The sequence below is a fragment of the Crocodylus porosus genome, unplaced genomic scaffold (genome assembly GCF_001723895.1).
Source record: "Crocodylus porosus isolate Cpor-Errol unplaced genomic scaffold, CroPor_comp1, whole genome shotgun sequence".
Classification (NCBI taxonomy): Eukaryota; Metazoa; Chordata; order Crocodylia; family Crocodylidae; genus Crocodylus; species Crocodylus porosus.
This window is the reverse complement of record NW_017728925.1, coordinates 1,894,537-1,912,029: the sequence shown is the minus strand read 5'-3', so window position 1 is coordinate 1,912,029 and position 17,493 is coordinate 1,894,537. Positions and strand designations below refer to the sequence as shown.

Here is a 17,493-nt window from a genome sequence, read left to right as displayed (position 1 = left end):
CTGTTTGGCTGTGGGGGGACCTGAGGTGCCCCCCCAGACCCAGGAGGCACCAGTCACCAGGGGAGGGGGAATCCCCTGCACACTCCCTGGTGGACCTGGAAGTGGTCCGGAAGTGGTTCTGGTCCATTTCTGAGTCTGCTGGGGAGCCCACCATGGTCCTGTAAGATTTTCCATCTGCCTCACCATCACAGCATTCACTAGCCACCTAGTACCTTGGGGCATATAGAAAAAAAATTAAAGCTGTGTCTATATCCAAATTGCCCAATCTTTCTGAATTTCTCCAAATCTATTTGGAGAGATTAAAGGGTCTCGTGATTCAATTCAGATTCAGAGATTTGGCCACCGAATCGTGACGAATCTCTGCTGAATTGAATCAGGGGCTGAAGCTTCGCACAGCCCTACAGTGTAGCTCTTCAGACCCATCTACTATGTCCAGCCTTTCTTGCTTTACATGCTCTCCAACTAGTCATCTTGCTCACTAAGTTTGGGAGAGTCCAATGTGAAAATTGTAAGAATTGGCTTATTCATATCTCTTGGTCAAAATTAAAGTGGAGGAAATTCGTGTTGTGACAGAAACCCAAACGTAGGGACTTGAAGGAATTGTTCTTTCCCAAAACTGAAAATACAGGAGGATCTTTATTTTAATGTAAACATAACTTTTCTGTAAAATTAGGTTCATGATTTGTTTCTTTGGTGACTCTCTCAACAATAAAAATGAGGAAACATCTAATTTATATGTAATACATCACGTTTTATGTTTAAACCAAGGGACATCAGAACTGGCAGGGTCTGGGACTGATGAGCATAACAGTTACTAGCCACCCACAGGAAGGATGGGATAGTTTTGATTCCCTCAGGTTAAATTGTTTGCATCTGCAGGCTTTAATTACACCTGCTGTTACCATAGTTTCTTACAAACCAAGGCCAAAGGGACCATTAGATCATCCTGTCTGTTCTGCTGGAAATCATAGGCCATTAAATTTCACTAAGATACCCTATATTACATCCAAAGCCTTCAGATAGATTAAAGTGTTTCTGTTCTCTAGAGGCTATGCTTTGTACCGCCGACACTGAACAGGGAGCACTTTATCACCTGTGTTGCCCCTTTCTTTCTCTTCCTCACTCTCTCTTTAAGAAGTATTATCACACTTCAAATGCAGCAAGATGAAATCTTGGTGAACATTTCATTCTCTCAGGAGAGAGAAGGTTTATTGCACTATGGAAAAAAATATAGCATTAGCACTGAGATGGCCATGGTTATGAAAACTGCATTTTTATTCAGTTTTGGAAACAAAAAAACATTTAAACAGTCTGTTTTATGAACCTCCCCTGTTGTACAGGCAGGAAAAGCATTATACCATGGGGGAAATACCTGTATGTGTGTGTCCCTGAAGCATTTAGATGCCTTTATGTTTACCTTCTAGGATAATGCGGGACCAGCCAGATGTTGTCCTGGGGGTGGCCCATACTGTTGTAAAAAGAATGTCTTCGTTTGTGAGGCAAATTGACTTTGCTCTGGATTGGATGGAAGTCGAAGCTGGACGAGCTGTTTACAGGTGAGATATAAGCAAAGTGGGTGTAATGATGTTCCTAGTACTTTTTTGTAGTACAATAGCCAGAACTCCACCTGACTCTCATTGCAGAGAAAGCCAAGCACTACTTGTTCACATGAGCAAATGCATGGAAATTCTCAATCTTGGAAGGGCCAAGGTGGTGAGATTTTTGGAAACATTTGTTGAGCTTAAACCCCATTAACTCTTCGTGTGGATTGTTCAATTGCAGGCAGGGCGACAAGTCTGATTGTACGTACATTGTGCTGAACGGTCGACTTCGCTCTGTTATCAGGCTGGATGATGGGAAAAAACATCTGACTGGTGAATATGGGCGAGGAGACCTAATTGGAGTGGTAAGAATGAGCTTCAAATCTATTTTTCAGCTTTATTGAAAAATTTATAGCTTCAAATGAAATAAAGTGGATAGCCTTTGTTCTGACAACTTAACTGGTCTTGGCTTATGAAAGTGTGGCCATTAGCTGCTCAAAAGTGAAGAATCTACTTTTGCTAGGAAGCTCTGTAGCAGGATAGTACACATGTAGAATGGTTAGGATTTTTTCTAGTTGGTTGCAATACTGTTGTTTTTGTCAGGAATTCAGCATGTGTGTATGGTTAAGTAACCTTTTCAAATTGGTGTAACAGTGGTGCTCAACACTTTTGGCCCACAGGCCAGTCTGTGGACTGGATCCAGCTGGTGAACCCAATTCATCCTATTGAGTGGGCACTGTGGGCCTGCATCTGGCTGTGTGGAGAGGGGTAGGGGTCTGGGGTGGCAGTATTAATTGTCACTGCTTCTCTGCCACCAGATTTCCCAACCCATGGGGAGCCCTCTAAGCCAGATGCCAAGGCTCCATGGGCTGGATTTGACCCATGGGCTGGGGCTGAGCACTCCTGGCATGTTGCATCAAACTAACTACTGTCATTCTAAACAATAGGGTATACCTGTATCAGACTTCTCTCCTCCATTCCTCTGTTGCTTCCCCTTAGGACCTAGCATAATACCAGAATACAGCTCTGCATTGTGACTGCAAAGGCAGTTTGCTTTTCTAGCTTCAAACAAGGACAGCTCTGAAATGCTGAGGCTGCAACTCAAACCCTGTCCTGTTTTCTCTGGTTATTGAGGGCTAACAGTTCTACCTATAAATAGATGTACTATGCTGACATACCTTTGGGAAGAGTACTAAGTGTGAACTTTTTTGAGAGACAGCATGATCAAAAGATATTACAGTGTATTATTTTGTGCTAGTTACAAGACTTAATTGCAACAAAGGGAACATGAAAACAAACATCTTAATGAAAATTACCCAGTTAGTCCAGGTGCTTTGTAGCTCTTATTACAAAAACAAGCTAAAAATGCATCTATTTAAGCTCATTCTATTCTAGATATACAGGTTTCCCTCGCATTGTTGTACATGTGTTCCTGAAAAATGGCACATAACTCAAAGTTGCATAAAGCGAGCCCACTGTACAGTGTAACAAATAGGGATCCATTCCAAGACCTCAACTGTACTGACCCCCAGACCCATTTCTACCACTTTTACAAGACAGTTTTGGTACTCGCCAACAGCAGACAGTACACACAAGCATAAGGGTGGTGATGAATGTTACCATAACGGGGATGGCAACTACAGAAATGTGTGTCGCACACAATGAGCAAGGAGCACAGATCCACACAGGAGACTATATTTTGGTGCATGTCTCTCACGCAATGCATCGCATAAAGCAGCTGACTGTGGGCTTCCACCACACCGATCACGTAAGAGTGAATTTACCTTACTTATAATGAATTTTTGGTATAAAAAGGGTCATCGCGTAAGAGCGAATTCACACTTACAGAACCCGCATAAAGTGAGGGAAACCTGTATATGGCTCAGAGGCACAGATTCTGCAAATTGCCTGGTGTTTCTGAGGAGCATAAAAAAAAAACTTTGCATTATAAGGGTATGTGACCATGTCCACCCAGTCAGATGGGTGGAGAATTGGCTTATGGGATGCACCCAGAGGTTGGTGGTAGATGGGTCATTTTCAACCTGGAAAAATGTGGGTAGTGGAGTTTCCAAAGGTTTGGTCCTTGGACCAGTGCTGTTCAATATCTTCATCAGTGACTTGGATGAGGGCATGGAAAGCACTCTGTCCAAATTCACAGACGACACCAAATGATGGGGCAAAGTAAACACATTGGAGAGCAGGGAGCAGATTCGGGTGGATTTGGACAGATTGGGAAAGTGAGCAGAACAGAATAGGATGCAGTTTAACAAAGATAAGTGCAAAGTGCTCTACCTAGGGCGAAAAAAATCACCAACACACGTACAGGCTGGGAGGTGATTTCCTAAGCAGCACAGCAGCAGAAAAGGGATCTCAGAGTCCTAGTCAACTCCAAAACAAACATGAGTCGTCAATGTGACAAAGTGATAAATAAACCCAACCGCACTCTTTCATGGATTAAAAGGTGCATCGCAAGCAGGTCCAGGGAGGTGATACTTCCCCTCAATGTGACATTGGTAAAGCCACAGCTGGAGTACTGCATCCAGTTCTGGGCACTGCACTTCAAGAGGGATGTAGATAACTTTGAGAGGATTCAGAGGAGGGTTACTTGTATGGTTAAGGGCCTGCAGGTAAGATCCTATGAGGAGAGACTGAGGGCAAAAGAAGGCTGAGAAGGGATCTTGTGGCCATCTACAAATTCATTGGTGGGGGGGAGGAAGCAGAGCGGGGAACAGCAAGGAATGGGAAATACTGTTTACCAGGGCGCCCCTTGGGGTTACTAGGAACAATGGCCATAAACTGACAGTGCAGTTTTAGATTAGACATTAGGAAAAATGTCTTTACAGTGAGGGTTGCCAAAATTGGAATGGGCTTCCAAGGGAAGTGGTGCTCTCCCTTACTTTGGAGGTCTTTAAGAGGAGACTAGACAAGTACCTAGCTGGGATCATCTGATCCCAGCACTCTTTCCTGCCCAGGGCAGTGGGGTTGGACTCGATCTACTGAGGTCCCTTCCGACTCTAACACCTATGAAATCTATCTATGAAATCTGTGTTACCACGTTCCCCTTTCCTCTATCCTCTGTCTTCTACATCTGCAGTAGACGCTTGAATGGCTTGTTATTGGGACAGTGGGACAGCACCAGTAGAAGCACAAATAGTGCAAGGTGACTGGTTGCGATTTTTCCTTGTGTTTGCACTTGTACTATAGTTGTTGGGCCTGTTGCACTTACCTGCGGGATCCTCAGAGAGATGTTGGCTTAGCCCACTGAAACATTACATCTTCTGGGATATGTGAAAACCATCACAGCAGAAGCCAGGCTTTGATTATTCTCCATGTAACTATCATTTCCTAGATTTTGTCTTTGTGGAAGCCAGGATGAATCTTCACCTTTTGCACATAGCTCAGCATAAAATGCTCTTTACTGGAGACTTTGAGAAGCTACCAAGTGACATCTGAGGCAGCTGCCATGGGGTGGTGGATCTATACAATATGTATGAACTCCCAAAGACTGAGAGAAGTTGATCAAAATCTTGTTACATTCTAACCTTAGGAGCAGTTGCCTCCAGGCCAGGGGTGGGCAATTATTTTGGCCCACGGGCCACATAGGGAGTTGTGTTGAGGTGTTGCGGGTTTGGTCGGCATCCCCGCACCCCATCCTGTGCAACAACTCACCAAAACTCCCTATGTAGGATGGGGCTGTGGGCAGACTGGGAGCAGTGTTCAGGAGTGGGAGGCCAAGCTCATGGGATGGGGTCATGAAGTAGAGACAGCGCAAGGTTAGGGCCCAAGGCAAAGCTGCAATCTGCTGCTTGCACGCCCCTGTGCTGGGTGTGGGTTCCACGGGCAGAGGTGTGCAGGGAACAGATTGTGGCTCTGCCCCAGGCCAGCCCTGCACTGTCACAGCCCCAAGATCCCAGGGTCTCCATGGAGACCAACCAGGAGCCACGTGGACAGGGCTTTCTGATCGTGTCCACCTGGCAGAGCGCTCTGCCCGAAAAACTCCCAGGCAGACTCCGTGGAGATCATGGTATCTTGGGACAGTGATGATGCAGGGCTGAGGCACAGCCCCGGTTCAGCGGGCAGAGACATGCACTGAGCACACTGTGGCTTTGCCCTCGCCCTGTGTTGTCACCACCCCAAGATCCCAGGATTTCCCCAGCCCCGCCTGCCCACCCTGCTCCCCAACACAGCTCCTCACTGGCCCACAGCTCCATCTCAACTGTCTGGCCGAATGCCCTGCCTGAATGCGTCTTGCCCCTGGCAGTGGGTGCAGGGTGAATGACCCTGGGTGCTTGGGCAGCAGGTCTGGGTCTGGCAGCAGTGACAGCTGGAAGGAGCTTTCATCACTGCCAGGGCTGCTGGAAAATGGAGTCTGGACAAGGCAGCACCAAGGGCCTCATTGCGGGCCAGGCAGAATCGCTCTGCAGCCTGGATCTGGCCCACAAGACCTATTTTGCTTACCTCTGCTCCAGGCAGTACTTGAGGGTGACCTAATTGGAGAACAGTGCACTTTTGACTGAAGGAACTGCACTGAAGAAGACATTTCACATCCCAGTGTTTTAGTGTTTTGATTCAAGTTCTCTTTCTGTTGAGAAGGCTGTCAACAGCCAACCCAAGCCCCTCCCTTAGAAGGCTGTAATAAAGCATATGCTTATCTTCCTCTTCATCTTGGACATGGTAAAAACCTCATAGTTCAGAAACAATCAAGATTGAGGTCCTTGACTGATTGTACTGGCACAAGGTCTTTGATCTCATGGATAAGTCTTCATCAGATGCAACAGGTGCTACAAAATTAGGAACAGGTTAAATATATTTTCCTCTTCCTTCCAGCACTTGTGGTCTGGAGGGCTGAACATCAAGCTTGTGGCATATGCAGTGCTCCCAAGCTAAAAAAATGGAGTTGATTTCCAGCTTCTTGAAAATAGTGAAAAGGGAATGGATGCCTTACACCTTGGAAGTGTTCTTCCCATAATTGAACAGGACCAGTTTTGGCATAACATTTCACACTGGCTCAATTATTTGCTTGTCTCGTTAGAAGGGAAGGGAGGTGATTGTAGTGGATGATCCTGCATGTATTTATTGTAATAGTGCCAAGATTTCCAAGCGCCTAGGCATAGCTAAAGACGCATTTATATCCAAATTGCAAGTCATTTTTCTGGATCCATTTTGTGCCATGAATCATTCAAGGACTTTTGGGACTTTGTGGATGTCATCGACTTCTTTCTGCCCACACTTTTCAGAAGCCACTGACTCATGTTGCCATTTGTTGAATGAGGCTTGATGCTCTGACCATCTTTATAAATCTTCCCCCAGCTTTTTCGATGGAGCACCAAGCATATTGCAACAATTCATTGCAAAGGGCATCAGTAAAAGTTCATTTTTCCTTTATAAAAGGCTTAGTTCATAAAAGGCTTTATAAGAGCCATGTAATCCTTGAAAAAACTGATTACAATCTTGGTTCAGAAAATGAAAGAATTGAAGAATCAAGCAAAAAGAATGGTAAACCAAGAGTCTGAGATGCCCAAGAGCAAACTGACTTGGGTAGTTAAAACAAAGGGGAAAATATGGGATTCTGCAGCACAGGCATTGGTTAAAATGTGGATTATTACAATTTACATATTTGTGCTTAGTGACTTTTTATTCATATGAACGCAGAAAAAAATGTTTTACCATTCAAACTCATTGGAGATGGGCAAGCACTATTATTTCCATTTTAATGGGGTAATTTTGAAACTGGGGGGTGGGGGGCGTGGCTTATCCAGTTTATTAGTTAGCATAGGTGTTGGTTCACAGCTCACTACTCTAGTCGTTAGATCAAGTTCATAGCTATTCACAGGGCCTTGTTACACCTTAGACTGTAAGTCATACAAATGTTGATCAGCATAGTGCTAGCTCGGAGTTTGGAGCAGTTACACCTTCTATTCTAGAAACCTTCTTTGACTGTCCTGCCTCTGCACAGCTGTGACTTGCAACTAGAGCAGTGGTTCCCAACCTTTTTCATACTGCAGACCTGCAAACTCACTAAAAGAATTTTGGCGGATTGGGTATAGAAACAGTCTAATTTACATATTTAAATTTGTACCTGGGTGTGGGTTGGGGCACTGCAGCCTCAGGTACCAGGTGACCCTGCAGGGGAGGGGGCTATGCAGGTGGTGGCCCTGGGGGACCCAGCTGGGGCTGCCTGGGAAAAAGGGGCTGCACTGCCTTCCCTAGGAGCAAGCAGCAGGTCTACCTCCCTGCCCTGGGCATTTCTCTGCCCACATCCCCCCTGCTCCCAGCAGCGCAGAGGCAGATTAAGGTGTACTGGGGCCCTGGGCAAACACAAAATTACGGTGCCCCGTTGCACTGACCTGCAAGTGCCTGGCTGTGTCTGTGCAGCTGCACACGTACATGGGGCTGGGCCAGGTTAGGCTGGGAGTGTTCCATTGCGCCTCTGTGGGTGAGTGGTGGTGCCGGGAGGGGTGAACTATGGTGGGCTAAGGTGAATTTTGGGGGGCTGTGCCCCCTAAGACTCTCCCTGCAGAGGCACGGCCTGATGTGGCCTCCCAATCCGGCTCCCCCCACCCCAGGCATGGTGCTACATAGCACTCCCATCTGGCACAACCCAGCCCTAGCTTGTCTCATTGAGGGAGGGGTCCTGCTCCTGGCTGCAGGGAAACAAATGTGAAAGCCGGGGTTTTAAACTTGGTGCCATTTTTGTCTCCCTGCTGGGAGACAAAAACGCGGCAAGTTTAAAACCCCGCTTTCGCTTTCGTGCTGATGAGGATCTTGAGGCCGGGGCCCTGAATTGGTAGGGGTCCCTGGACTCCTGCCCAGCTGGCCTGTGCGTTAATCTCCCTATGCAGCTATGGGTGGGGTTGGAGGGTCCTGCCCTGACTGGTGTGGGCCCCAGTACCTACTGCATGGGCAGCGCCTTGCCAGGCACAGCCATGGCAGCAGGAGCAGAACAGGGCACACAGAGCCAGCTGCCTTGCTCCTGGGTCTGCCCCACCACCCAGCTTTAACTCTGCACTGACTGCTGGCAGTGGAAGCTGCTCGCCTGGGCAGACAGATGGGGGTCCAAGTAGGGGGCTCATGCCACAACCCGGCAGCCAACCCTTCTCGGCCCTGTGGTTTGGAACATCTGAACGAGAGGGCTCATGAACAGGGAGGTCTCTTCCACCTCTACTTCTCTGTGGTTCGCCTGTCTCACTGGCTGCAGCAACAGCTTTCTAGACTGCGGGGGGAGTGGGGGGAGAGTTGGCGGGGTCCCTCAAGTGAGGCTGAGGGACTCAGTGGAGGCCTGTGCAGGAAGGTCACTGCCTGTCTGGCTTCTGCCTCTGATGGCAGAGCTGTGCTGCCAAGAGCCTGCAAACAGGGAGGCTTAGGATCTGGCTACCCTGGGGAGATGAGGGGGAAGCTGGGGGAGGATTGCAGGATTGGGTCCCAGCAAAGCAAGCTTGGGTGGGGCAGCAATGATCAGAGCTACCTGGATACCCGCTCTATGCCTAGTGCCTAGCAGATCCCATTGCCGAGCTCCCATGTAAAATTCAAACTGTAGAGAACAAGGGGGAAAGGGGAGCTAGTGCCCAGTGCTGGGACTTGGATTTCCCCCTGCTTTCCCAGCCCTCTCTCTTCCCTGATCCCAGCCCACCCTGAGCTTTGGTGTTACCCTGTCTGCAGACACTCTGCCTCTGCCTCTGCCCAGGTTCTCTGGCTTGCTCAGTGCCTTTATAAGGGGATCCATCTTCATTTGCCTGCAGCCAAACAACACTGGGTCCACACCAGTGGACATAGCAGGCCCCACGCACTGGCTCCTGCGCCATCTGAGCTTCCTTCCTAATGTAGAGATCAGCACACCCGATGGGCTGCCCAGCACTGGTGCTCAGCTACCTCTCCATCCCAGAGACAACTGTGATCAGATTCCAGTCACAGCATTCAGCTGTTTACATGATTTCTAGGGGTGGGAGGTTCCTTCCTGGGACCACTTCCCTGCGCTAAGGATGCTCGTTTGTTTGGAACTGATCTGGACCTGTCATAGCTCAAAGGGAGTTCTGAGATTTAATTTAAAGGCCAGTCATGTTGGGAGTAGGGAAAGAAAGCAGCAGCAAAACAATGCCTTGTTTATCTCTCCCTTTTCCAGCTCTCTTTCCCTTGCCCTTCATCAGAAGAATTACACTTGCTACTTCCAGCGCAGAATGAAAAAACCCCATCAGATGGGAAATACTGTTAGCATTAGCAACCAGGGGTGTGAGAACCCATGGAACAGGAGGGTCTGGGAGGTCTCATCCCACAGCATCCTGGGATGCTGAAGGACTTTAGTTTGGGTGGCAGAGCTGTGGGGAATGATGGCACCTTAATGGAACAGGAGCAAGGTTGTATGGATGAGCAATAAACTTGCCCTGGAGTGGTGTACCTTTAAGGCAAATAATGAGTGCTTTAACCCAATATGCAGCCAATTCAGGGGTTAAGAGCTCCAGAAGCCACCTAAAATTACCATATAACAAGGCCCTCATTCTGTCAATGCAGCTCAAACTGGTACCTGCTCTTGAGCTGTGTTTATTCAGTGGTCTGTGAAAAGATCAGAGGCTGTTAAGGTGTCAAGCTTTTGCCACTACTTAAATTGTTATAGTAGTGTTATATGTTAACCGAGCAAGTCATGTAAAGAAAACACATATCCAGATCATTCGAGTTCTCTGCAGAGCAGTGCTGGCTGGTAGCAGTGGTCCAATGGAAGGACACTTCTTTTATTAATGTTATCTCCCTGTGTCGGTTGTTGAAACCAGTCTCCTAAAAATTGCATGGCCTAATAAATCTGTTTAAAAAAAGACTGATGATAATGATTTAACTCATTTTAAAGAGTGATCTCATAATTGGTTTAATTTGTACTATTTGCCCAAGAAGGTGCTCTCTAATGAATAGTTCAATCTCTGTTGTTGTTGTTCCACATGAATAGATCTATATCTATCTATCTATCTATCTATCTATCTATCTATCTATAATATATACACACACACTTTCTAAGTAAAATATGCAGCAAAATGTGTGCACACATACACTTCTGCAACAGTACTTCCATTAAGCATGAGGCCTGAGAGCAAGTGATAAGTTATGGTAAAGAGGATGTTAAATTAGCAAATGCTGCAATGAGGCTGATCTACTGTGCACTGAATTTCATTTTCCACTCTAGAAGATATGGATATTGTATCATATTTTAAATCTTGTTACATTTAGAAATGCAATTATCTCACAAATATTAGCTTGGAAAGATTAAAAAATGTTCAAGCCCAGTGATAAGAATCGTTCTGAAATGGATTGTAGTTTCCCTGGTGAATGTAGATAACATTCCTTTTGAAATGTTTTTAAATAAATATTATGAGCCTTTAATTGTTGTGAGGTCCCTGAAGGAAATATGAAGATCAGGTGTTTATTCTTCAAGCTTTTGTTCTTTAACAGTATAAACATTGACACAAGCTCGTTTCCTTTGACAAAAATCACACAAGCAGGTAAGTGTTGAAATGTATGCCTGACAATAGCTTTTGCTTGATGTTTGGAGAGCAAATATTGTTTTGCTAGTTAGGACTTGGGGGGTATGTGGCATGCTATCTATCAATTAATTAGTAATTTTACAATTAAATTCATGACATCCTTGCCCCCGTTTTTTTCTTACTTCCTTAAATTTCAAGGTACTGAAAAACTCACATAGTTATGTAAAAATTAATAAAATCCCTGTCAGTGCAAAGTTCATACTTATGAATATGGCATATCATAGGAAAGTGGGACTGGAAAGGACTAAGAAAGTCATCTCGTCTGACCCTTGCTCAGGGGGGAAGTGGCTGATGCCCAAAATGTGGCTAGGGATTTGAGCAAGGTGCTGGAACAATATGGTCCTATTCTTTTCCCTGCTCCATGTCTAATTTTCCATGTAATGCAATAGGCTAATCACAATTAGCATAACACTTATGGTGAATATCATTATTCCATTTTGAAAGTAGGGGATGGGGTTTAGGCAGATTTCAATAATTTGTTGAAGTTTGCCAGCTGAGTTAGCATCAGCACTAGGACTAGAATCCAGGTCCTGATTACCAGGCCTGATTGTAACTGAGGGAGTACTGAGTTGCAGTGATTTAAATCAATTTGTTTTTCTGAGCATCAGTCTCCTAAGCTGTCAACTGGGGATTTGCTTACCTGTTGTTGTGAAGAGTCGAAATGCTATATATTCCAGTTTTTATGTACAATAAATATATTTTTCTCTAATGTATATAGATGAGCAAAATCCAGATACAGTCTGTGGCTACCAGGAGAGTCACTCCAGCCTCATTTCAGTAGCATAATATGGGGTGGGCAAGCACCAATGGTGGCCTACCTGGGGAGTCTATGCTGTGTCAGCAATAGCACCTCCATGTTGCTGCTGCTGTTGCAGTAGCACCCGGTGCAGCAACTTGGGTGGGCAGACCATTTCACAGCACCAGTGGCCAGGGACTTTGAATCCCAGGACCAGATAAGTTTCCCTCCCTCCCTCTTCCACCAGCTTCTAGCACTCGGTAGTGCTCCTCCCCAGCAGCCCAGGGTGCTATCACTGCTAGTTATGACTGCCTGGTTTGGTGGTATAGGCATATAGCATTTAGTTCTTAGAGATCTGATTTTAATCCAGAGTCTGGCAGTGATTTGTTGTGGGTATGTGAATGGGTCACTTAACTTTTGTGAATGTCATTTGTAAAATTGTATCCGATTAAAAGGCTGCTTGTAAAGTGCAGTGGAATAAGGCCTCTTGATGGCAGAGGTTGATAGTAGAAGCCTGGAACCTTTTGGCTTCCAAACTGTAATTTTAATCTAGTAAACTATGATGGTTTATGACTAGTGGCTGCTAGGAGTGTATGAAGTAGGCCCTATTTGATTTGGATTCAAATTTGGCCCGAATCGGGAGAGTGATTCGATTAATTGATTTGGATCACTGTCCTCGGTTCGATTCGGCTGAATCCGAATCTGAAGATTTGATGCTGATTCAGAGACTCAGCGGTTTGGACATGGACATAGCTTTAAATGTTTTTGCTTGTGAATGCTGCAATGCTGGGGTGCCTGGAGAGTCCCACAGGAGTGCGGGGGGCCCCCGCACGTGCTTGGCAGCAAACCTGGAAGTGGACCGGAAGTACTTCCTGTCCTGCATCCCTCCGGCGTGGCAATCGGCCTCAGGGGGACCCTAGGTGCCCCCCCCAGACCCAGGAGGCATCAGTCACTGATTCAGGGGTGGCACGAGGCAGGGGCCTCTGCGTGCTCCCCTGTGAACCTGGAAGTGCTTCTTCTGGTCCACTTCTGAGTCTGCTGCCAAGAGTGCTGGGGAGCCCCCCACACTTCTGTGGGACACTCCATCTGCCCCAGCATCACAGCATTCATGAGCCACCTGCTGCCTAGAGGTATGTAGAAGAAACATTTGAAGCTGTCTATGTCCAAATCTTCAAATCTTTCCCAATCGATTCAGAGGGTTCCACTTCGATTCGGAGAGATTAAAGGGTCCTCTAATTCAATTTGGATTTGAAGATTTGGCTACCGAATTGGGCCAAATCTCCGCTGAATTGAATCGGGGACTGAAGCTTTACACAGTGCTAGCAGCTACTGCTTTCCCATCCATCTCCTTCAGCTCTTTTAAATTCAGAAGTAAGTTTATAAGAAAAGTGACTGACTTTTTAAATAATCATCATAATCTGAGGAAGTATTGATACAGTCAGTTGTTTTGACAGAATTTTATCAATTTCAATAAAGTTGAATGTAACTTGTTAAAAAACAAATAACTTCTGTAATAAAAATTTTGCCCAACTCTAGTTTTTTTGCAGAGGAGACAGACAGAGGGTCCTTGAAGCAGGAAGAGGATGAGAAAGAAGTGTGGCCTCCCCACTGTGAAAGTGCTTTGAAGCCAGAGAGTAGTGGAACACAGGACTTGAGAGATCCAGCAGAGAGACATGGGGACAGAGAGTTGGAGCAGGCTGCAAAAAGAGGGAGAGACTAGTTGGAAAACATACCTGTGAGAATTCCAAATCATGATGGATTTCTTCAGCGTGAGGCTGAATATTCAAACTGCAGGGTTTCTCTCTAATTGAAATCTCTTCAGTCAGAACAGCATACTCCATTATTCCTACACCTGTTATTGAGATCTTCCTCAAGCTATTGGTGCACCATATTAGAAGTGATGCTCTTTATGCATGTGGATACCGCAGTCTTAAATTCCTTTTAAATAACCTAGATGAATACATTCAAGAATTTTTCAGCACCTCAAAGAATGTCTTTTTTTCTCCCTTTGGTTTGCTAGATATTTTTTTGGAATGGTCCTTTTCAGATTAGCAATATGGAGCTTGCCTACCATTTACCTCCTATTACACAGCAACACAAAAATAGGAGTGAAACTTAAAAACACTTTATGATCAGTTTACTCTTTCAACCATAAGCCCTATTCTCTTCCATTACCACCCATGCTACTACATATGGTCTCTTTGATGTTGTTCTTCAAAATGCAGGCTCAGTTCTCCTCAGGGAAGTGAAAGACAGCTCCCATTGACTTTGTTAGTTGTCATGTCAAGCTCAGAGTCTTGACTTAAAAAGATTTGGCTGCTTCTTTATCTGTAACAGAAGAGCTGGACTTTTCTGGTCACTGGGGTAAATTGGCAGGCAGAGAATTGGAGGCGGGGTTGTCAAAAGAAATTTCAAAAGCACATGATGTACTGCATTCCACTATTAATACTGTCCCCACAAATGGCATTTATTTGGTGTCTGACCAGTGGCTCATTCCACGTGTTCATTGCTTTCAACAATGTTGCCTGCCTTCCCCCCACCCCTCTCTCTCATCCATGTCCCACCTTCTTCCTTTGACCCCTTGTGTGGTGCAAACAAGCTAATGTCTTGGTTCCTTTTAAAACCTATTGCACAAAAAGTACTTTTCTGTACTTAATCAGCTTAGCCCACTTACTACTTCACGCACATATGAGCTGAAGAAGTGTTTGACAGCAGCTAATTTTTATCCTGGAATAGCATGTTCTCCAGTGTCCTTCATTACTTTTGGCATTGCACTACTTTGGTCAGATTAGGTATACATTACAAGATGTACACTTGTAAACTTGTATCTTTTAAAGCTAGCTTCATGCCCCACCATAATCCACTCAAGATGTGAAAATCCAATTTTTTTTTTTTTACCTGTTTGCTTCAGCCATTTTGTCTCGTGTTTAAATCACTCTGCTGCTTGTATTGGCTTTCAGGGTCTCACAACATGTAGCATGTGTCTATGTGTCTCATATTATCTACCTCCTTTAGTGCCCCACTCTCTTTGTCTCCCTGTTCCATCAACAGAGGCCAGCATTGATTTCCTTCCCCTTGTACTTTCACTAGTATCCGTGCTGTCTTTCATACTGCTCATTGTGTTTAGTCCACCCTTTATCTGTAAATCTCTGTAAATCCATCCCCAGACTACTCCCAAATAGCTCCTAAAATCTAATTCTGCTGACCTGCTTAGAAGTAAGGGTAAGAGAAAGATAAGATCATTCGTTTTCCATAAAAAGGAGGTGTGTGTGTGCCTTGCTGCATTACTGTGGAGTCTTTCTCAAATCCTTATCCTTTCTAGCCAAGTCTGCAACTCTTTTTAGCTCTTTGTGACAATCCTTTGTGTTTCAACAGAAGTAGATTGGACTATGTTTTGTATGACATCTAGGACATTTTGGAACACTGATGTACTACAGATAGATTGCGTAAGAAGATATGGGCGCAAACTGAGTGGTAGGAACCTGGACTGTGGGTCGTTTTATTTATCCAGTGTTACAGTATATGGTTTAGAGGGAGCTGTCTGACATCTGCAGCTGAAATAATGTTTTATTGCAAGGCACCTTTCCTAAACACTGAACCAATTGGTCTGTAATAGTGGGAGGTTTTTATATATCTGCTAAAGGGAAGAATACAAGTTCCAGTGTACTATATAAATATTACCAGCACCCTCTCCTTCATATTTTATCTTCTCTTTAGCTAGGCTTGATACTACTTTCATTAATCATACTTCTGTATGTGTAAAGTTGCCTGTCCACGCTTTTTGACTGGAGGTCCAGGGAAGGAGACTTGAATTAATGGATTAAGAAAAACCCAAGAAGCTATATCCAAATGTTGCCATTACAACTAGTCCCATCGTTTCTTTGTCTTGTTATCCACTCACTTTGCTTTATATCCAGTAGGTGGTAGTAGTGTGGCTTAAATTAGATCTGTCTTGCCTGAACAAATGGTGTTGTTTTTTTTTTTTTATAAGCCAGTAAGTGGAAGAGAATGTCATGGGAGAGTGAAAGACATCATGAGAGAGAGAGAGAATGTGGAGAGAACAGAATATATTGATAGAAAGGAACAAGAGGTAGAAAGCAAAATGCTTAACAAGCTGGAAGGATTGGTGTGCAAGTACAAACACTATTTAGCTGACCTTGTGTCAGTTATTCAGCATCTGTAATTCAATAAAGTTGTTAGTGCTTGAGTTAAATTGATCTGATCTACTGGATGAAAAATACAAGATTGATGCTGCATCATGCCGTGTAGGCTCACTTTGTGTGGGTATAAAATGTATATTTAAAAACTCACATAAAAATAAATGATTGACCTGCATACAAGCTACTTCTCAAAATCCATTTTTCCTTCTGTTTATGTTGGCTGTGATTTAGTGAATCACTTAGGTATGTGCTTAAAGCTAAGTACTGGAGTAGTTATATTTACTTCAGTGGTCTCTTCACATTCTTTAAATTCAGTAAATATGTCAGTGCTTTGCTGGATGGGGTCATTATTATAACAACAAAGAATTCAAAGAAATCAGGCCAAGTTTTAGAAAAGCCATTTTCTAGCTTTTACTTTAGAAATGGGTTACTTGGAGTAGTAGAAGAATCAAGAACTGGATACCTTTTGACTTCTATTTTTACATTTCTGTAAATGGAGCCCAGCTCATCTTCTCATTTCTTAAAAAGAATACAGTAAAAAATATTTTCTTCTGAGTAAAGAGCGTGTGCGCCAACTTTGAGCATGAAATACCGTTTTATGCTTTTATCTATGTGACAGTTAGCTGCAAAAAGGGGAGAATCTACTGTTATGTCGCCTTTTTGCTGTTTTATGTTGGAGATCTGAATAGAGGCTGCTTTTATGCCTGCTAAGTACATACAATTCAATGAAACAAAAAAAATAAATGATGGCTTTTTTATATGTTAGCTTCTATCTTAAATCCAACATTCAGTTCCCTGTTTTAAATCTCACTTTCCCTGAAAGATTCAGTAGCCATCTGCAGAGCAAGTAGATTTATGATATCACATGTAACAAAGAGGGAAGAAACAAGATTTATTTTGGTCAGACTGTAGAATTTGTTTTATAAATGTTATAATACAATCATTTGACAAATGACTTGGAGAAAAGGTTTTATTAATGATAGAATTTGTATTTAAATATACTCTCTCAAAGGGTGTGAAGTTGAATTGCAGATTGCCGATATTGCTGGCAGAAGCAGGGGACAATCAGTAGGATACACCGGGCACAAAATAAGACCATTCTATGTTTGTTGCAGAAGGGGAACTCATATCTGTATACAATCATGAGTCAAAGCAAGCCCAATTTTCCCTCTCTTTTTTTTGTAGGTAAATCTTCACAATAATTTATTAAGCTACAGACTTACCACTAAATTATACTACTTGGCATCTGAATAAGAGTACAAAGGTTAAGTTGTAGCAAACTGTGCTGCATAATAAAATATCTATGCACTTTTATATGCTGGTGATTATTTATATAGCTGGTGATTATTTACATTACTTTGTATTAGCTGAACTAAAATTTGTATTCTACTAATACAAACTTAAGTATGGGGAAGCTACATCTATGTCTTTTGGATTAATAGTATACTTTTGAGACAGAAACATTACTTGGATCTTTGTAGTTTTTAATCCCATCCAAATACAGTGTCTGGCTAAGTACATATGTGCTATCT

The 17,493-nt window shown here is 44.0% G+C and overlaps 1 protein-coding gene across 3 annotated transcripts in view; it reads left to right on the top strand.

Annotated features, from left to right (window-relative positions):
* PNPLA7 (patatin like phospholipase domain containing 7) overlaps nucleotides 1–17,493 on the top strand; it is a 257,027-nt gene that overhangs the window by 91,077 nt on the left and 148,457 nt on the right. For all 3 annotated transcript variants that reach the window (XM_019540522.1, XM_019540520.1, XM_019540521.1), the window contains exons 18-19: nucleotides 1,425–1,556; nucleotides 1,783–1,906. In XM_019540522.1, the coding sequence (XP_019396067.1) occupies nucleotides 1,425–1,556; nucleotides 1,783–1,906 (256 nt within the window). The remainder of the gene's footprint in view (nucleotides 1–1,424; nucleotides 1,557–1,782; nucleotides 1,907–17,493) is intronic.